This window comes from Hevea brasiliensis, chromosome 5, assembly GCF_030052815.1.
Source record: "Hevea brasiliensis isolate MT/VB/25A 57/8 chromosome 5, ASM3005281v1, whole genome shotgun sequence".
Taxonomy (NCBI): Eukaryota; Viridiplantae; Streptophyta; class Magnoliopsida; order Malpighiales; family Euphorbiaceae; genus Hevea; species Hevea brasiliensis.
Window position 1 is genome coordinate 12996080 of NC_079497.1, and position 21962 is coordinate 13018041.

Sequence of the window (21962 nt, forward strand, 5' to 3'; positions counted from 1 at the left end):
AACAGCGTCACTTGACCAACCTTCACGCTGCTTGCTTCGATGAATTCAAGGTCTTTGGCTATAAGTATTTCGTTATTTAATTTTGTTCTGTTACATTCAGTTCCATTGCTCAAATTGGCCTAAAATGTTTGTGCATTTCTGCATTTTTTTTGCTTGTTTTTGGTTACCAAATAAAGTTTGAGAATGTGATGACTTACCTTTTTTGTTATTACAGACGCTTTGTTTTTTATTGGAGATGAGGATATACACTTAGTGGCAATGCAGAGTAAGCTGAAGAAGTTTCAAGTTTCCCTGCTTTTGTTGCTTTACAGTTCCGGTAGGTCTCTATGATTCATGCTTAAGCATGCTGAATTTGCATGTCTGGCTATTGTGTTTGATCTTGATGAGACACTTATAGTTGCGAACACTATGAAGTAAGTTCTTTGAAGATAGAATTGAGGTGCGTAGTAGGACTCGGATTGCATGTGAGACTGATCCAGTGAGGATATCTGGAATGTCTGCTGAGCTGAAGCGATACATGGATGACTGAATGCTATTGATGCAGTACACTGAGAGCGATATGGATAATGGAAAAATGTTTAAGGTTCAATTAGAGGAGGTTACACCACTATCTGAAACTCATGAGAGATTTATTAGACCTGTGATTAGATTGCAAGATAAAAATATTGTCCTCACTCCTATCAATCCTGAGGTATAATATGCTTGATGCTGTTTGTTTGTTGCAGTTGTTCATAAATTTGTGCACTTTTGTGGAACTTGCTGTTTTGATGATATACTGTGTATGATTACACAAAATGCATTCAGTTGAAATTTCAATAAAATAAGTTTATTTTAAAACCCTTAAAGAAAAAATGATGATCTCCTTAGCATTATTCATTATTTTGAACTCGGAACCATGAATGTTTTCCATATGTTATGTCTTTATAGAAATTCTTTCCTCTAGCTGAAGAAAGTCAAGCTAAGTGTTTTTCCCTTCTGTGTTACTTAGTTTAATCTTTATGAGAGCTAGAAGAAGGTCAAGCTAAGTGTAATTCCTTACTTTGTTAGTTTGATCTTTATGAGCTTATTGGTGTCATAAAACTCGTATGAGATTTAATATGATGAAGACAAATCCATTATGGCTGTCTCTGAACAAGTGTTGAAGAGTCTTCTTATTGAATTTGTTGTTAGCCATGTGCGATTAAGTGATTTGTAAAGCAAAGATCATTTTTCTTATGTTTATTGCATATTTTCTTTGTATAGATTCGTGATACCAGTGTGCTTGTGAGGTTAAGGCCTGCATGGGAGGATTTGCGAAGTTATTTAACTGCAAAAGGACACAAACGATTTGAAGTTTATGTTTGTACGGTGGCTGAAAGAGATTATGCCTTAGAAATGAGGAGGCTTCTTGACCCTGAGTCACACCTGATAGCTGCTAAGCAACTTCTGGACCACATAGTTTGTGTTAAATCAGGTTAGTTCATTTATAATTTTGATAATATTTTGATGTTCATTTTTTTTTGGGAATCTTATGTATGGGCAATTGTCTGTTACTCAACTCAACTCAACTCAATTAAGCCTTTATCCTAAAAATTTGGGGTCGGCAAAATGAAATTACTAACTCAATTGTCTGTTAGCAAAATGAAATTGATATTTTCAAGCAAGTTATTGTTCTGAAATCAGTTTGTTTTCTAATGTGAAAGTGGGTGGTTCAAATGCCAAACTTGTTAACAAATTTAAGTTATTGTACAAGCTATTAAACAACCTGCAGTGTTGAGTATTGTTCCCTTGTTGTGTTATTGGATCATTTAGCCACTTTCTTATTACTTACACTATGGATGCAAACCCCGTAAATGCTGAAATTCAGTTAAATTTACTTGGGCCAATTCTCATGTTTTGCATGTCCATGAGTGCTACAATTCAATCTGTTTTAAATGAAAGTGTCATTTTGGAAGAAACAGAAATCTGGCATAAGTGGTAAGATTTCTCAGAATTCAATTCATTTGGCATGAGAAGTGGTGGCTTTTTCATGATCAAATTACTAAGATACCTTGTCTTATCTCATTAGCCAGCTCAAGATAAGGTCAATATAGGAAATAAGATAGTTTAGATTTGTTATTGATTTAATTCTATAGTTAGTTTAGATTTGTTATTGATTTAATCCAAACAATGGAATTTAATTGAATTCTATGAAAACAAAATTTATTAAGCATTCTATGTAATTTGAGTTAAATTTAGTTCTTGCACATGATTTGTTCCAAATGAAGTGTCATATCAATTTGAAGTCCTTTGATTACTGATGGTAGGATCCAGGAAATCTTTGTCAAATGTCTTCCAAGATGGCATGTGTCATCCAAAGATGGGAATGGTAATTGATGATCGGTCAAAGGTTTGGGAAGACAAGGATCAACCACAAGTTCATGTAGTTCCTGCATTCACACCCTACTATGCTTCTCAAGCGGAGGTACTGGCATGTATCATGTGTGAACTTAATTGTTGATGTATGTTCTTCTCTTTGATTTTCTTCCTAAGTGGATTCTTCCTCTCTCGCTCTTAGACTGCAAATGCTGTTCCAGTCCTCTGTGTGGCAAGAAATGTTGCTTGCAATGTCAGAGGTTGTTTTTTCAAGTAAGAGCCACTTCTTATGATCAAAGCATTTTATCTGACAATGGATGCCTGATTATATGTAATTGCATTTTTTATTTTTGACATGGTATACTGTATTGTGTAGAGAATTTAATAAGAATCTAATACGAAGAATATCTGAAGTCTTTTATGAAGATGAGGCAATAAATTTACCTCATGCTCCTGATGTGAGCAATTACATGATATCAGAGGTATTTGAACTGAAATGTTTTTTTTCTTCATTTATGAGTGAAATCTCATTCTCATTCTGTGATATATGTTTCTGAAACTGTAGGATGCAGGTTTTGTACCCAATGGTATTACCAACGCTCCCATTAATGAAGGCATGAATGTTATTGAAGTTGAACAGAGATTGAACCAATTGGTTAGTTCATTTACTTGATCCTAATTAATCAGGACTAACGGTTATTTGACTTTTTTGAGTAATTAAAAGGCCTCATCTGCATTTCACTTTGGTTTCTAACAAATTGGTGGAGAATAATATATAAGCATCAGTGCTTACAAATAAGATATTTTCTGCTTCTATTATTTTTTTCTGATTGTAATTGACCCTCTATAAATTTTTTTTGCTGTCCTTAAATCCTTTATTTATAAGGACGAGAAGAATGTTATTAACCCAGCTGGTCATTCTATGACAAATACTCCTGAGTTGAGATCTGAAATATCCCAGTCACCTGTTGCAATAATTCCTAATGTCGTTCGACCAGTGTCTTTGACAACACTCATTCCTTCACAGAGTATGAAATCCATTTTCTTTCTGTTTTATTTATTTTCATTTGTGCTTGATATTGAATTTTGATATCTGATTTTTTTTGAAAGTTCTCATAATTAATATGGTTATATTTCAGGACCAAGTTTGCTTGAAGTTCCTGTGAGACGAGATTTAAGAAATCAAAATTCAGGTCAGCCTCCACTCCTGTCCAGGATACCTGTGCCAATGCCATCATCCTCGTCACCTGTACCAATACCATCATCCTCTATACAGCGACAAGGAGGCTGGTTGATGGAGGAAGATATCAGCACAGCTCATCTAAATAATCAACCTTCAGGATTTGCTCAGGAAAGTGATTCACAACAAAAACCTGGTAAACTGCAAGCACTTCAGAGTCCATTTGCTCACAGTCCACCTGTGTCTACTTCCACAGGTTTAGTCTCACATGCATTACAAGTGAAGGGTGAAGAGGTTTGTCTAAATTGTGTCTGAATTTCTAGTGGAAAGTACTTTCTAGTTTCAAAGTTAAATATATTTAGTGATTTCTGTGAACATTATAAATGAATGAGATTTTTGTTTATTTGCGGGCATTTGCTGGACATGACATGCAAAAACAAAGTCTTCCTCCTAGAAGTCATCCATCAGGCCTGTAAATCTTTCATCTACTATATTATTTTGAATTTTAAACAATTGAATATTTGCTTTTTGTATCAATTAGGCTTGCTAAGGGTGCAAGGATATGTGTATAACACTTTGCTAATCTATGCATGAAGTCTTTTAATGATTCATTTCATCCGATTGACTAATAGACCATTTAAATGACATAATATAACACCTTGCTACACCATGTATGAAGTCTTTTAATAATTCATAATTTCATATCATCTCATTGATCAAGAGACAATTTAAATGCCCAATAAAGCAATTCATTTGACATGAAATGTTGTTGAAATGTAATGTTACTGCAGTGATAAGCCATTAATTGATGATATATAGGATGTGATGTGATAAATTTGGAGCATAGATAAGATATTGATGGATGTATGAACTTGCAGATTTATTTACACTAGAAAATATATCACATGTGTTATGGAAAGTCAATCACTATATTATTTCTCTGTATATTCTGTATTCTGTATTCCTATTTAGGATTTCTTATTTAGGATTTCTTCCTAATTAGTAGAACACAATTATAGGAATCAATTGTATATATATACCCATGTACAGATTAATTGAAATTAAGGAGAATCATCTCTTTCTACATGGTATCAGAGCAGGTCATCTATCTAGGGTGGCTATTTGTTCTCACCACCCAGCTCAGGAGAGACCTTGGCCGCCGACCGGCCGTTTCGACTCCAATCAACATCGCCGGAGTCGCCTCAACCCCCTCATTCCACCATTGTGTGCTGTTGCCTGATCCAATACACCATTAAAGGACTTCTGAGGTTTGGCTCTCAGATCCTATTTTGGTATTTGCTTGATTTATGATTTTGAGTTATTTTGCTGCTGTAAGCACTTCGGATTAGCGTTTCGGTTAGTTTTTTTTTTTGTCTCAATAAATGGCAGACAATAAGAATGTTATTTCTGATGTGATTCCGGTGATGACTAAGATCACGGAACACAAACTTAATGGGTCGAATTACCTGGAGTGTAGTAAGATTGTTAGGGTCTATTTGCGTAGCATTGATAAGGATGATCACCTTACTAAATATCCACCTACGGATGATACATGACAAACTTGGCTAAGGGAGGATGCTCGGTTGTTTTTGCAGCTTCGGAACTCGATTCACAATGAGGTAATTAGCTTAATTAATCACTGTGAATTTGTTAAAGAATTGATGGATTACTTAGATTTTCTGTATTCTGGTAAAGGAATATCTCCTGTATTTATGATGTTTGTAAGGCATTCTACCGTGCTGAGAAAGAGGATAAGTCTCTCACGGCTTATTTTATGGATTTTAAACGGGTATATGAGGAACTTAATGTATTGCTGTCTTTTAGTCCTGATGTGAAAGTTCAGCAGGCCCAACGGGAGCAACTGGCTGTTATGAGTTTTCTTGCAGGCTGTTATGGAAAGTCAATCACTATATTATTTCTCTGTATATTTTGTATTCTGTATTCCTATTTAGGATTTCTTATTTAAGATTTCTTCCTAATTAGTAGAACACAATTATAGGAATCAATTGTATATATATACCCATGTACAGATTAATTGAAATTAAGGAGAATCATCTCTTTCTACATGGTATCAGAGTAGGTCATCTATCTAGGGTGACTATTTATTCTCACACCAGCTCGAGGAGAGACCTTGGCATGGCCCGGCGTTCGACTCAATCAACATCGCCGGGCGTTGCCTCAACCCCTCATTCCACCATTGTGTCTTTGTTGCACGATCCGATACACCATTAAAGGACACGAGGTTTGGCTCTCGGATCCTATTTCGATTTGCTTGATTTGTGATTTTGGGTTATTTTTTGCCGTAAGCACCGAATTAAGCGTTTGTTAGTTTTTGTCTCAACAAATGGCGGACAATAAGAATGCTATTTACGATGTGATTCGGTGATGACTAAGATCACGGAACACAAACAATGGTTCGAATTGCAGGTGGAGTAAGATCGTTAGGGTCTATTTGCGTAGCATTGATAAGGATGATCACCTTACTAAATATCCACCTACTGATGGCGCACGACAAACTTGGCTAAGGGAGGATGCTCGGTTGTTTTTGCAGCTTCGGAACTCGATTCACAGTGAGGTAATTAGAATAGTGAATCGAGTTCCGAAGCTGCAAAAACAGCCGAGCATCCTCCCTTAGTCAAGTTTGTCGTGCGTCATCAGTAGGTGGATCTTTAGTAAGGTGATCATCCTTATCAATGCTACGCAAATAGACCCTAACAGTCTTACTCCACTCCAGGTAATTCGAACCATTAAATTTGTGTTCCGTGATCTTAGTCATTACCGGAATCACATCAGAAATAACATTCTTATTGTCTGCCATTTGTTGAGACAAAGAAAACTAACAGAAACGCTAATCCAAAGTGCTTACAGTAGCAAAATAACCCAAAATCATAAATCAAGCAAATACCGACATAGGATTTGAGAGCCAAACCTCAGAAGTCCTTTAATGGTGTACTGGATTTGGCAACAGCACACAGTGGTGGAATGAGGGGGTTGAGGCAACGCTGGCGATGTTGATTGAGTCAAACGCTTGGCCATGCCAAGGTCTCTCCTGAGCTGGGTGGTGAGAACAAATAGTCACCCTAGATAGATGACCTACTCTGATACCATGTAAAAACAGATGATCTCCTTAATTTCAATTAATCTGTACATGAGTATATATATACAATTGATTCCTATAATTGTGTTCTACTAATTAGGAAGAAATCCTAAATAAGAAATCCTAAATAGGAATACAGAATATACAGAAAAATAATATAGTGATTGACTTTCCATAATAATACTGTCCAACCAATGTCTAGTCCTCTCCCACAGCCTGTTTCTTCTGTCTCTAGACCTACTCGACCTCCCGTTGTTCATGTTTATTCCAGGAGATTGGAGATTCCTAACTCAGATCCTCCACCAGCTACTTCGTTGGGAGATCCTGTACCTCATACTGATCATGATTCTGATCTAGACTTACCCATTGCTCTTCGTAAAGATAAACGTTCATGTACTTACCCTATCTCTTCTTTTGTTTCTTATAATCGATTGTCTTCTTGTTCTCGGTATTTTGTTACTTCTTTAGACTCTGTTCTTATCCCTAATACTGTTGGTGAGGCACTGTCTCATCCTGGCTGGTGTGCTGCTATGAAAGAGGAAATGGAGGCTTTAGATGCTAATGGTACATGGGAACTGTTGCCTTTGCCCACTGGTAAGAAAGCTATTGGTTGCAAATGGGTATTTACAGTAAAGGTAAATCCTAATGGTTTTGTGGCTAGGTTAAAAACACGCCTTGTAGCAAAAGGATATGCTCAGACATATGGGGTTGATTACTCTGGCACTTTTTCTCCTGTAGCTAAACTTACTTCTGTTCGCTTATTTATCTCTTTAGCAGCTACATATGATTGGCCCCTGCACTAATTGGATATCAAGAATGCTTTCCTTCATGGTGATCTTCAGGAGGAGGTGTATATGGAGCAACCACCTGGGTTTGTTAATCAGGGGGAGTTGGGTAAAGTTTGTAGGCTTCGAAAATCTCTTTACGGTTTGAAACAAAGTCCTAAGGCCTGGTTTGAGAGATTCAGTGAAGCTGTACAGGAATTTGGTATGCAAAAGAGTAAGTGTGATCACTCAGTATTTTATAGGCAATTTGAGGCTGGTCTAATTCTCCTGGTAGTCTATGTGGATGACATTGTCATCACTGGGAGTGACTCTGCAGGTATTTCATCTCTTAAAACCTTCCTCCAAACCTAGTTTTAGACCAAAGACTTGGGATTGTTAAAATATTTTTTGGGTATTGAAGTTATGAGAAGTAAGAAGGGTATTTTCTTGTCTCAAAGAAAATATGTCCTTGATCTATTGACAGATACAGGAAAATTAGGTGCTAAGCCTTGTAGTGCACCAATGACTCCAAATTTACAACTGTTAGCAGGGAATAGTGAGTTGTTTGAGGATCTAGAGAGATACAGGAGATCGGTAGAAAAATTGAACTACCTTACAGTCACTCGTCCTGACATTGCTTATGCCGTTAGTGTGGTAAGTCAGTTTATGTCTTCCCCAACTGTTGCTCATTGGGAAGCCTTGGGACAAATCTTGTGTTATCTGAAGAGCGCTCCAGGAAGAGGTTTGTTATATGGTAATCATGGGCATTTGAATGTTGAATGTTTTTTAGATGCCGACTGGGCTGGATTTAAGGTTGACAGGAGGTCAACTACTGGATATTGCGTTTTCGTTGGAGGAAATTTGGTGTCTTGGAGAAGCAAGAAGCAGAGTATAGTTTCTCGATCTAGTGCTGAATCTGAATACAGAGCCATGGCACAATCAGTATGTGAGGTAATGTGGATACTTCAATTACTAGATGAGACAGGTTTTAAGACCTCCCTGCCTGCGAAATTGTGGTGTGATAATCAAGCTGCTCTCCATATTGCTTCTAATCCGGTGTTTCATGAGCGGACCAAACATATTGAGATTGATTGTCACTTTGTTCGTGAAAAGATTCAACAACAGATCATCTCAATAGGACACATCAAAACTGGAGAGCAGTTAGGAGATATTTTCACAAAAGCTCTGAATGGAGCTAAGATTGACTACATTTGTAACAAGTTGGGCATGATTAACATCTATGCTCCAACTTGAGGGGGAGTGTTATGGAAAGTCAATCACTATATTATTTCTCTATATATTCTGTATTCTGTATTCCTATTTAGGATTTCTTATTTAAGATTTCTTTCTAATTAGTAAAACACAATTATAGGAATCAATTGTATATATATACCCATGTACAAATTAATTGAAATTAAGGAGAATCATCTCTTTCTACACAGGCCTTCCTTCAGAGTATGAGACTGCTAAATCTCATATTCTCTCCAGTTCTGAGATTTCCTCTTTGCATGAAACGTTCACACAGGTCCTTCGTACAGAGAGTACCCAATCTTCACAGCCTGCCAGTAGTGCTCTTATTAGCCGTAATCCAAATGGATAACAGGGTAATAGAAAAGGAAGTGGAGGAGGAATTACAGGTAACAGAAGTCATCAGCGTAATGGAGAGGCTAATTCTAATCAGGACTCAAGAGGAGTCATTTGTTATTATTGCCATGAGCCTGGCCATACAAAATATAATTGTCCGTAACTTCAGAGGAAAAATTAGCGATCACAGATGGCAAATATGGCAGCATAGGATTCTACAGTATCTTCCTTAGAGAAAACTATTTTGGTATCTGCAAAGGATTTTGCACAGTTTGCCCAGTATCAGGCATCTCTAAAGCCTACCAATTCCTTTGTCACTGCGATCGCTGAGTCAGATAAATTCACTATATGCCTTGTGTCTTCCTCATCCAAATAGGTTATTGATTCTGGTGAGACAGATCACATGATAGGTAATTCTAGTCTTCTATCTGCTTTTCAGTCTAATTTCACTTCCTCTACTATTACTTTAGCTGATGTTCTACTTCTTGTGTCATGGGTTCTGGAACTGCGAACCTGACATCGTCAATTTCTTTGTCGTCTGTTTTGTGTCTACCAAAATTCTCTTTTAATCTACTTTCTGTTAGTAAACTTATTCATACCTTAAATTGTTCTGTTTCCTTTTTACCTGACCAGTGTTTGTTTTAGGATCTTACGACGAAGCAGATTATTGGTAGATGACGTGAGTCATGTGGTCTTTACATTCTGGAAAATCATGTACCGCGGTCGCTTGTTTGGTTGTACCTGTTTTGTGCGTGATATTCGTCTACAGGTTACTAAATTGGATCCAAAGTCTCTCAAATGTGTCTTCCTTGGGTACTCCCGGCTGCCAAAAGGGTACGGCTGTTTCTCTCCTGCCCTAAATCATTATCTTGTTTCTGCAGATGTCACATTTTTTGAGTCCACTCCATTTTTTCCTCAATCATCTGTGTATGAGAGTCAGGGGAGGAGAATGATCTCTTAATATATATTGTCCAACCAATGTCTAGTCCTCTCTCACAGCCTGTTCCTTCTGTCTCTAGATCTACTCGACCTCTCGTTGTTCATGTTTATTCCAGGAGATTGGAGATTCCTGACTTAGATCCTCCACTAGCCACTTCGTTGGGAGATCTTGTACCTCATACTGATCATAATTCTGATTTAGACTTACCCATTGCTCTTCGTAAAGGTAAACGTTCATGTACTTACCCTATCTCTTCTTTTGTTTTTTATAATCAATTGTCTTCTTGTTCTCGGTGTTTTGTTACTTCTTTAGACTTTGTTTCTATCCCTAATACTATTAGTGAGGCACTGTCTCATCCTGGCTGGTGTGCTGCTATGAAAGAGGAAATGGAGGCTTTAGATGCTAATGGTACATGGGAACTGTTGCCTTTGCCCACTGGTAAGAAAGTTATTGGTTGCAAATGGATATTTATAATAAAGGTAAATCCTGATGGTTCTGTGGCTAGGTTAAAAGTACTCCTTGTAGCAAAAGGATATGCTCAGACATATGGGGTTGATTACTCTGACAATTTTTCTCCTGTAGCTAAACTTACTTCTGTTCACTTGTTTATCTCTTTAACAGCTACATATGATTGGCCCCTGCACCAATTGGATATCAAGAATGCTTTCCTTCATGGTGATCTTCAGGAGGAGGTGTATATGGAGCAACCACTTGGGTTTGTTAATCAGGGGGAGTTGGGTAAAGTTTGTAGGCTTCGAAAGTCTCTTTACGGTTTGAAACAAAGTCATAGGGCTTGGTTTGGGAGATTTAGTGAAGCAGTACAGAAATTTGGTATGCAAAAGAGTAAGTGTGATCACTCAGTATTTTATAGGCAATCTGAGGCTGGTCTAATTCTCCTGGTAGTCTATGTGGATGACATTGTCATCACTGGGAGTGACTCTGCAGGTATTTCATCTCTTAAAACCTTCCTCCAAACCCAATTTCAGACCAAAGACTTGGGATTGTTAAAGTATTTCTTGGGTATTGAAGTTATGAGAAGTAAGAAGGGTATTTTCTTGTCTCAAATAAAATATGTCCTCGATTTATTGACAGGGACAGGAAAATTAGATGCTAAGCCTTGTAGTGCACCAATGACTCCAAATTTACAACTGTTAGCAGGGGATAGCGAGTTGTTTGAAGATCCAGAGAGATACAGGAGATTAGTAGAAAAATTGAACTACCTTACAGTCACTCGTCCTAACATTACTTATGCCATTAGTGTAGTAAGTCAGTTTATGTTTTCCTCAACTGTTGCTCATTGGGAAGCCTTGGGACAAATCTTGTGTTATCTGAAGGGCTCTCCAGGAAGAGGTTTGTTATATGTTTATGGATATTTGAATGTTGAATGTTTTTCAGATGCCGACTGGGCTGGATTTAAGGTTGACAGGAGGTCAACCACTGGATATTGCATTTTTGTTGGAGGAAATTTGGTGTCTTGGAGAAGCAAGAAGCAGAGTGTAGTTTCTCGATCTAGTGCTGAATCCGAATACAGAGCCATGGCACAATCAGTATGTGAGGTAATGTGGATACTTCAATTACTATATGAGACAGGTTTTAAGACCTTCCTGCCTGCGAAATTGTGGTGTGATAATCAAATTGCTCTCCATATTGCTTCTAATCCGGTGTTTCATGAGCGGACCAAACATATTGAGATTGATTGTCACTTTGTTCGTGAAAAGATTCAACAACAGATCATCTCAACAGGACACATCAAAATTGGAGAGCAGTTAGGAGATATTTTCACAAAAGCTCTGAATGGAGTTAGGATTGACTACATTTGTAACAAGTTGGGCATGATTAACATCTATGTTCCAACTTGAGGGGGAGTGTTATGGAAAGTCAATCACTATATTATTTCTCTGTATATTCTGTATTCTGTATTCCTATTTAGGATTTCTTATTTAGGATTTCTTCCGAATTAGTAGAACACAATTATAGGAATCAATTGTATATATATACCCATGTACAGATTAATTGAAATTAAGGAGAATCATCTCTTTCTACAACATGGATTAATAATATATAGTTCAATCTAGCAATCATATTATGTGGTTGCTAGCACAACAGTAAACCCTGTGTCTTCCAGGCTCAAGTATGTAAAATGATTCCTACTACATGTTTTTTTCAACATTTGGTGGAAAAATTTTGCATTTGGTTTCATGCAGTTTTTCAACATTTATTAAATCACATCATTTCCTATATCATTCACCTTTAATATGTGCTTTCATGTATTAAAAAAGGTTGATCTTTGATAGCTTTCAATATTAGAACTATACCTTTTTTTTTTGTTCTGCACTATGTAGGTCTTTCAGAACCTAATATATTGTTTCCATTTCTTCTGCACCATTTTTTATTTTCCTAATTATGTTGAAGGCTGAATCCCTTCCATATCTGTATTGAACTTGACAGAATGGGGAAGCAAAATTTTTCTTTAACCATATTTTAAGCCTTTAGTTATGCTTTAAGTCATATTGAGCTAAACATGTTTAGGTTCAACATTTACTATTATACATTCTTGTTGAGGAATTCTTTGGGTTTAGCCTCAAACTTGTAGTATTTTCCTAATGTAGGCCTTAGCTTCTAAAAATGTTAAATGAAGTCTCTTAATTTTTAAGATTAAGAAGAGAGAGAGAGAAAGAAGGAAGAGAAAGGAAAGAACTCAAAAGACGACATCTTTATTCTCATTATTCTATAAATAAAAGATTACATATTTATATATAATAATCTCCTATAATTACTCCACTTAATTAGGAATATAAATCCAACTATAATTACACTACTAATTACGAATACAAATCATATCCATTTAGGAATATAGATCATACTATAATTACTCTACTAATTAGGAATACAAAAAATATCTATTTAAGAATATAAATCCTACACTAAACAGGAATATAACTAAATACAAATATTGACTTTATATAACACTCTCCCTTAAAATTTAATCTCACCAATTCCAACAAAGTCCTTGTAGAATTTTCTTTTTATAGTCCTTAGCTAATTTGTTCACATGGCAAAATTTGAGATGGGAATGTAAATGTCATCCAGTGGTGATAAACAATGGAGGACTTAATTCAATAAAATTGAAAAGCTGGAAGACTTGATTGCAGAAATCAAAGGTTAAAAGCTCAAACTAATTACAAGAAAACACTTCAAGTTTGAGGGCAAATTTTGACATTTTCTATTTGACAACAGTGTCATTGATGACCATGACTAAGACACACTTCAGACAGGATACCTTCATAAATAGCAGTTATTGAAAATTTAAGAACTTCTAATAGTATTTTTCACTATTGCACTCTATTTTGCAACAAATGCTAATTTTTGTACCAATTGCCAATCGAAATTTCTTGCATAGGTTGGTGTTTCACAGAATCCTGTATCATCTAATAGCAGAGAGTTTTGACCTGAAGCTGTGAAATTGAACCTTCTACCATCCCAGTTGTCTGTTGGGGTGCTGCAAGAAATTGGACGGAGATGTAACTCGAACGTACAGATGGGTTCAGGCCTTGATGATGGCTTTCTTGGTTTATTTTTTCGTGGGCTTACCAAATTGCATCCTATGTGCAGGTGGAGTTCAGGTGCAAGCACCACTAAGGATTTGCAATTTTCTGTTGAGCTCAGTTACAGAAAAGCATTTTCCTGTTACGACATATTTTCTCCTCCAATTGTTGATATTCTTTGTGCATTGTCAGAATTTTGTGTTGTTGTAAATGTGATTATTTTTGGGGAAGTTTAATCCTTGAGTCAGCGTAAGTCTTCATCTGTTGCTTCAAATGTGTTACTTGTGAAATTAATGGATATTGGTACTGAAACTTGCGAAACACTCATTTTATGTTGTTTAAAGAATGGTTTATACATCTGCCTGTATTGCTTAATGTGTACTATATTGTGTTTGGCTAATGCATATTTTTAAAGTGGTTAAATTTGTCTACATCTACTAGCTCGACAAATTATATCCATGGGCTTGATCAAGGTTGATTGGCATGACCAAAATTTTTGCTTCAGTAATTGGATGAAGATAAATGCTTCAAATATGTAATTATGTTTTTAACTTTTCTTTTTCAGTGTTTGTTTCATTGTGATTCTCTGTTTTGTGATTTTGCTGTGCTGAATTATGGTTATGTATGATGAGGGATGTCTATCCCATCCAATATATTCTGTTGTAACAAACTTAGATAAGGCTAAACCGTATCTTTTGTATATCAACTTGTAATGGCGCAATATATATATACATTCTCTGGTGAATAAGAAAAGATATATTGGAAATTCATATTAGCTCTTTCATGGTATTAGAGGTTATAACCTTATAACATGGCTAACGGGCAAGTTACCCTTACTGGTTCTTCTTCCTCCCAAAACCATTTCCTATCCAAATGCTACTCAATCTCTCTTTGTTAACCTCTAGCATTTACCTCTTGTGGCAAGCACAGTTCATGACACTACTCTATAGCTACAATCTCCATGATCATATTTCTGCATCTGTTGTTCCTCCCACTAAGATACTTGAGAATGGTGATTTGAATCCTTTGTATAAGAAATGGTTTCGTGAGGATCAACTTGTTCTTAGCTGGTTTTATAGCTCTATTTCTGAATCTCTTCTTCCACAACTTATTGGTACCACATCTGCTAAGGAAGCTTGGTTAAAATTAGCCACAATTTTCTCCTCTGCTTTGCGCACTCAGATGCAGCAAATCCGTAAATAGATGAAACACTTGTCTCGTGGGAGTGTGGGACTGATTCTATTGAAACTCATATGAAGCGTGCTAAGTCCCTTTTTGATTAGTTGGCTGCCTTGCAATCTCTGATTACTGAGGAACGCTTTGTCAATGACATACTGGAGGGCCTAGGTTCTGATTATCGTCCGTTTGTGTGTGCCATAGAAGCTCACCATTGTGTTATCACTTATGATGATTTATTTGCTCTGTTGTTAAGTGAAGAGAGTCAATTGAAGTTAGACTCTATGACGACAAACTCATCACTTCAAGCTACTGCTCACCTTGGTGTCACAAATTCATATTCTCGTGGTGGAAGCTCAAGTCATGGAGGACACGGTGGAGGACGTGTGTCCTATAGCCCTTCATCTATCTTGCCCATTAATCATTTGGTTCATCCTGATACCATATGTTATAATTGCAATGGAAATGGGCACTTGTTCAAACAATGTCCCTCTCCAAGGAAGAAGACCTTGTCCGCACAGCCTAAGCCTCGTCCTATTTTGAATTTTGCTTCTGCTAATATTGAACTAATTCAAACATGGATTGTTGATTCTGGGGCTAATTACCACTTGACTGCCGACTGTGGAAATCTTGTTCAGCAAACTCCTTATCGTGGCTCGAATGATATTTTAATTGGAAATGTTAATTCACTTCCGATTTCACTCATCCTCTTTCCTAATGGTCATAATCTATTTCATTTCAACAATATCCTTTGTTCTCCAAATCTTAATTGCAATTTATTGTCTGTTCATGCATTGACTAATCAAAATTTTGTTTTTGTTGAATTTTTCGTTGATGTCTTCTTTGTAAAGGATATCCACACAAGACGGATACTGTACCAAGGCCAGAGTGATAATGGCCTATACACCATGTGATATGAACCTACCTAACTCCACCTCAAAGGCTAACTCACAAGGGGGGATTTGCAAATCCATATATATAACGCCCAAGACCTTCTTGCAGAATCGATGTGAGACGCGTCATTCCCTACCCCTTTAGACTAAATGTCCTCGTGAAGCAAACGTGGTCATGACTCGTTCACCTCTACCTCTTCGAAGAACGTTAGGGAACCTTTGCACATGGCCCTGGTCCATCTACCCATACAGAGTGAGGCTCTGATACCAAATGACATGAACCTACCTAACTCCACCTCAAAAGTTAGCTTATAAGAGGAGGTTTGCAAACCTATATATATAACACCCAAGACCTCACTGTAGAACCGATGTGAGAAGCATCACCATGCCTCTTCGTCTTGCTGCTGATTTTTCTCCTGTTGCTAATATTGCTAAGTTTGCTACCTGTTATGGAAAGTCAATCACTATGTTATGGAAAGTCAATCACTATATTATTTCTCTGTATATTTTGTATTCTGTATTCCTATTTAGGATTTCTTATTGAGGATTTCTTCCTAATTAGTAGAACACAATTATAGGAATCAATTGTATATATATCCATGTACAGATTAATTGATATCAATGAGAATCATCTCTTTCTACATGGTATCAGAGTAGGTCATCAATCTAGGGTAACTATTTGTTCTCACTACCCACCAGAGAGACCTTGGCCGACCGCTGCTTTCAACCCCGATCAACATCGCGGCGTCATCTCAACCCCTCATTCCACTACTGTGTCTTTGTTCGATCCAGTATAACCATTAAAGGACTTCTGAGGTTTGGCTCTCAGATCCTATTTCGGTATTTGCTTGATTTATGATTTTGGGTTATTTTGCTGCTATAAGCACTTTGGATTAGCGTTTTGGTTAGTTTTCTTTGTCTCAACAAATGGCAAACAATAAGAATGTTATTTCTGATGTGATTCCGGTGATAACTAAGATCACGGAACACAAACTTAATGGTTCGAATTACCTGGAGTGGAGTAAAACTGTTAGGGTCTATTTGCGTAGCATTGATAAAGATGATCACCTTACTAAAGATCCACTCACTGATGATACACGACAAACTTGGCTAAGGGAGGATGCTCGGTTGTTTTTGCAACTTCGGAACTCGATTCATAGTGAGGTAATTAGTTTAATTAATCACTGTGAATTTGTTAAGGAATTGATGGATTACTTAGATTTTATGTATTCTGGTAAAGGAAATATCTCCCGTATTTATGATGTTTGTAAGGCATTCTACCGTGCTGAGAAAGAGGATAAGTCTCTCACGGCTTATTTTATGGATTTTAAACAGGTATATGAGGAACTTAATGTATTGTTGCCTTTTAGTCCTGATGTGAAAGTTCAGCAGGCTCAACGGGAGCAACTGGCTGTTATGAGTTTTCTTGCAGGCCTTCCTTCAAAATATGAGACTGCTAAATCTCAGATTCTCTCCAGTTCTGAGATTTCCTCTTTGCATGAAACGTTCACACGGGTCCTTCGTACAGAGAGTACTCAATCTTCACAGCCTGCCAGTAGTACTCTTATTAGTCGTAATCCAAATGGACAACAGGGTAATAGAAGAGGAAGTAGAGGAGGAATTACAGGCAACAGAAGTAATCAGCGTAATGGAGAGGCTAGTTCTAATCAGGACTCAAGAGGAGTCATTTGTTATTATTGTCATGAGCCTGGCCATACAAAATATAATTGTCTGCAACTTCAGAAAAAAAATCAGCGATCACAGATGGCAAATATGGCAGCAGAGAATTCTACAGTATCTTCTTCTGAGAAAACTATTTTGGTATCTGCAGAGAATTTTGCACAAATTTCCCAGTATCAGGCATCTCTAAAGCCTACGGTTCCTGTCACATCGCGATCACGAGTCAGGTAAATCCACTACATGCCTTGTGTCTTCTTCATCCAAATGGGTTATTGATTCTGGTGCGACAGATCACATGACAGGTAATTCTAGTCTTTTATCTGCTTTCAGTCTAATCTCACTTCCTCTACTGTTACTTTAGCTGATGGTTATACTTCTTGTGTCATGGGTTCTGGAATTGCGAACCCGACTTCATCAATTTCTTTGTCTTCTATTTTGTGTCTACCAAAATTCTCTTTTAATCTACTTTCTGTTAGTAAACTTACTCGTACCTTAAATTGTTCTGTTTTCTTTTTTCCTGACCAGTGTTTGTTTCAGGATCTTACAATGAAGCAGATTATTGGTAGAGGACGCGAGTTAGGTGGTCTCTACATTCTGGAAAATCATGTACCGCGGTCGCTTGTTTGCTCCAGTACCTTAACACCTCTTGAAGCTCATTGTAGATTGGGTCATCCTTCTTTATCTACCATGAAGAAGCTGTGTCCTCAATTTCAGTCTTTATCAGTACTAGAATGTGAGTCGTGTCAGTTTGCAAAACATCATCGTTTGCCTTCTGTGTCTAGAGTCAATAAACGGGCTTCATCTCCTTTTGAGTTAGTTCATTCTGATGTTTGGGGTCCTTGTTCTGTTACATCTAAAACTGGATTTCGTTATTTTGTTACTTTTGTTGATGATTACTCTCGTGTTACCTGGTTATATTTAATGAAGAATCGTTCTGAGTTGTTTTCTATCTTTTGTGCCTTTTGTAATGAAATCAAAACTCAATTTAATATTTCTGTGCGCATATTAAGAAGTGACAATGCCAAAGAATACTTTTCAGCATAATTTCAGCCTTATATGACACAAAATGGCATTCTTCATCAGTCTTCCTGTGTGGATACCCCATCCCAAAATGGCGTGGCCGAAAGAAAAAATCGTCATCTTCTTGAGGTAACTCGTGCTCTTCTTTTTCAGATGAAAGTACCTAAACACTTTTGGGCGGATGCAGTTTCTACGGCATATTTTTTGATCAATCGTATGCCGTCTTCTGTCCTTAATGGGGATATTCCTTATACTACTTTGTTTCCTACAAAATCTTTATTCCCTATTGAACCCCGTATTTTTGGTTGTACCTGTTTTGTGCGTGATGTTCATCCACAGGTTACTAAATTGGATCCAAAATCTCTCAAATGTGTCTTCCTTGGGTACTCCCGGCTTCAAAAAGGGTACCGTTGTTTCTCTCCTACTCTTAATCGTTATCTTATTTCTGCAGATGTCACATTTTTTGAGTCCACTCCATTTTTTCCTCCATCATCCGGTATGAGAATCAGGGGGAGGAGGATGATCTCTTAATATATACTGTCTAACCAATGTCTAGTCCTCTCCCACAGCCTGTTTCTTCTGTCTCTAGACCTACTCGACCTCCCGTTGTTCATGTTTATTCCAGGAGATTGGAGATTCCTGACTCAGATCCTCCACCAGCTACTTCGTTGGGAGATCCTATACCTCATACTAATTATGATTCTAATCTAGACTTACCCATTGCTCTTCGTAAAGGTAAACGTTCATGTACTTACCCTATTTCTTCTTTTGTTTCTTATAATCAATTGTCTTCTTGTTCTCGGTGTTTTGTTACTTCTTTAGACTCTGTTCCTATCCCTAATACTGTTGATGAGGCACTGTCTCATCCTGGCTGGTGTGATACTATGAAAGAGGAAATGGAGGCTTTAGATGTTAATGGTACATGGGAACTATTGCCTTTGCCCACTGGTAAGAAAGCTATTGGTTGCAAATGGGTATATACAGTAAAGGTAAATCCTGATGGTTCTGTGGCTAGGTTAAAAGCACGCCTTGTAGCAAAAGGATATGCTCAGACATATGGGGTTGATTACTCTGATACTTTTTCTCCTGTAGCTAAACTTACTTCTATTCGCTTGTTTATCTCTTTAGCAGCTACATATGATTGGCCCCTGCATCAATTGGATATCAAGAATGCTTTCCTTCATGATGATCTTCAGGAGGAGGTGTATATGAAGCAACCACCTGGGTTTGTTGCTCAGGGGAGTTGGTAAAGTTTGTAGGCTTCTAAGTCTCTTTATGGCTTGAAACAAAGTCCTAGGGCATGGTTTGGGAGATTCGGAAGCAAAGACAGAATTTGGTATGCAAAAGAGTAAGTGTGATCACTCGATTTTATAGGCAATCTGAGGCTGGTCTAATTCTCTTGGTAGTCTATGTGGATGACATTGTCATCACCGGGAGTGACTCACAGTATTTCATCTCTTAAAACCTTCCTCCAAACTCAGTTTCAGACCAAAGACTTGGGATTGTTAAAGTATTTCTTGGTTATCGAAGTTATGAGAAGTAAGAAGGGCATTTTCTTGTCTCAAAGAAAATATGTCATCGATCTATTGACAGAGACAGGAAAATTAGGTGCTAAGCCTTGTAGCGCACCAATGACTCCAACTTTACAATTGTTGGCAGGGGATAGTGAGTTGTTTGAAGATCCAGAGAGATACAGGAGATTGGTAGGAAAATTGAACTACCTTACAGTCACTCGTCCTGACATTGCTTATGCCGTTAGTGTGGTAAGTCAGTTTATGTCTTCCCCAACTGTTGCTCATTGGGAAGCCTTGGAACAAATCTTGTGTTATCTGAAGGGCGCTCCAGGAAGAGGTTTGCTATATGGTAATCATGGGCATTTGAATGTTGAATGTTTTTCAGATGCCGATTGGGCTGGATCTAAGGTTGACAGGAGGTCAACTACTGGATATTGTGTTTTTATTGGAGGAAATTTGGTGTCTTGGAGAAGCAAGAAGCAGAGTGTAGTTTCTCGTTCTAGTGCTGAATCCGAATACAGTGCCATGGCACAATTAGTATGTGAGGTAATGTGGATACTTCAATTACTAGATGAGACAGGTTTTAAGACCTCCCTGCCTGTGAAATTGTGGTATGATAATCAAGCTGCTCTTCATATTGCTTCTAATACGGTGTTTCATGAGCGGACCAAACATATTGAGATTGATTGTCACTTTATTCGTGAAAAGATTCAACAACAGATCATCTCAACAGGACACATCAAAACTGGAGAGCAGTTAGGAGATATTTTCACAAAAGCTCTGAATGGAGCTAGGATTGACTACATTTGTAACAAGTTGGGCATGATTAACATCTATGCTCCAACTTGAGGGGGAGTGTTATGGAAAGTCAATCACTATGTTATGGAAAGTTAATCACTATATTATTTCTCTGTATATTTTGTATTCTGTATTCCTATTTAGGATTTCTTATTTAGGATTTCTTCCTAATTAGTAGAACACAATTATAGGAATCAATTGTATATATATACCCATGTACAGATTAATTGATATCAATGAGAATCATCTCTTTCTACACTACCTATCATTGTTGTCTTGCTCATGCAAATCACCGCATTGTTCAACATGTTCTCTCTACCAATAAACTTAGTGTCAATAAAATTGAGTCTTCTCTTCCTTGTAATGCTTGTCAAGTTAGTAAGTCCCATAAATTACCTTTTGTTGAGTCCTCTTCTACAGTGCGTCAACCGTTAGAATTAATTTGCTTCGATATGTGGAGGCCTGCACCTATTGTGTCTGTTAATGGATATTGCTACTATGTTATTTTTTAAGACAATTTTTCCAAGTATTGTTGGATCTTTTTTCTTAAATAGAAATCGGAAGTGCTTAACATTTTTATTAAATTTCGTCATCTTGTAGAAAAGTACTTTGCTTTACCAATTAAATGCTTTCAAGCCGAATGGGATAGGAAATTTCAAGCCCTTACCAAATATTTGTTAGAAAATGGCATCTCCCAACGCGTGTCTTGTCCATACACGCCTGAACAAAATGACTGTGTTGATCGTAAGCACAGACATATTGTTGAGACAGGTTGAGCTCTATTACAACATACTAATGTACCTAATAAATATTGGACATATGCTTTTGAGAGTGTTGTGTATGTTATTAATCGCCTTCCTTTGATTCATGCTCATCCCATTACACCATATGAAAAACTCTTTAAGTTACACCTGCTTATAATGAGTTAAAAGTGTTTGGCTCACTATGCTACCCTTACCTCAATCCATGTACCAAGGATAAACTTGCCCTCACTCTACCCCCTATATTTTTTTAGGACACAGCAAATCGCATGAAGGCTATTATTGTCCAGATTCCTATATTGGCAAAATGCACATTTCACGACATGTAGTTTTCTTTGAGCAGGTATTTCCATTTTAGCAAAATATTGGTGATTTGCCCACGGTATTAAAATCTTTGGTGCATGGTATTCATGAAGCATGTCCATCTTTCACCAATAACAATCCTCTACAAATTACCTTGCCAAGCATTTTGAGTTAGTCACCTATCAACACTCAAGAGCCACCATCCACTACCATTCAACCTCAAACAAATCCCACACGTGTCGCTTACTCTATCCACTTCTTCACCAAATGCCACAAATCCTACTCCAAATACACCACACAATCAATCCCATGCACCAATTACAATTCATGCCACATCTTCTTCCCAACCCATAATATCTCACTCTTCTCCCAC

General features: G+C 37.3%; 1 protein-coding gene across 1 annotated transcript; it reads left to right on the forward strand.

The window, feature by feature from the left end:
* Positions 1-207: 207 nt before the first annotated feature.
* LOC110652222 (RNA polymerase II C-terminal domain phosphatase-like 2) lies at positions 208-3478 on the forward strand. Its single transcript, XM_021807780.2, has 7 exons — positions 208-316; positions 419-691; positions 1243-1453; positions 2286-2443; positions 2537-2607; positions 2711-2816; positions 3221-3478. Exons 2-7 carry the CDS (start codon positions 530-532, stop codon positions 3422-3424), a joined length of 912 nt encoding a protein of 303 aa, XP_021663472.2. The 5' UTR covers positions 208-316; positions 419-529; the 3' UTR covers positions 3425-3478.
* The last annotated feature ends 18484 nt before the right edge of the window (positions 3479-21962 follow it).

Excerpts from the sequence above, each read along its gene's own strand:
- LOC110652222 (XM_021807780.2), top strand. The coding sequence starts at position 530 with ATGCTATTGATGCAGTACACTGAGAGCGATATGGATAATGGAAAAATG. Across the intron at positions 2,444-2,536 it reads ACTATGCTTCTCAAGCGGAG|ACTGCAAATGCTGTTCCAGT; the intron begins GTACTGGCATGT and ends TCTCGCTCTTAG. Across the intron at positions 2,608-2,710 it reads GTCAGAGGTTGTTTTTTCAA|AGAATTTAATAAGAATCTAA; the intron begins GTAAGAGCCACT and ends TGTATTGTGTAG.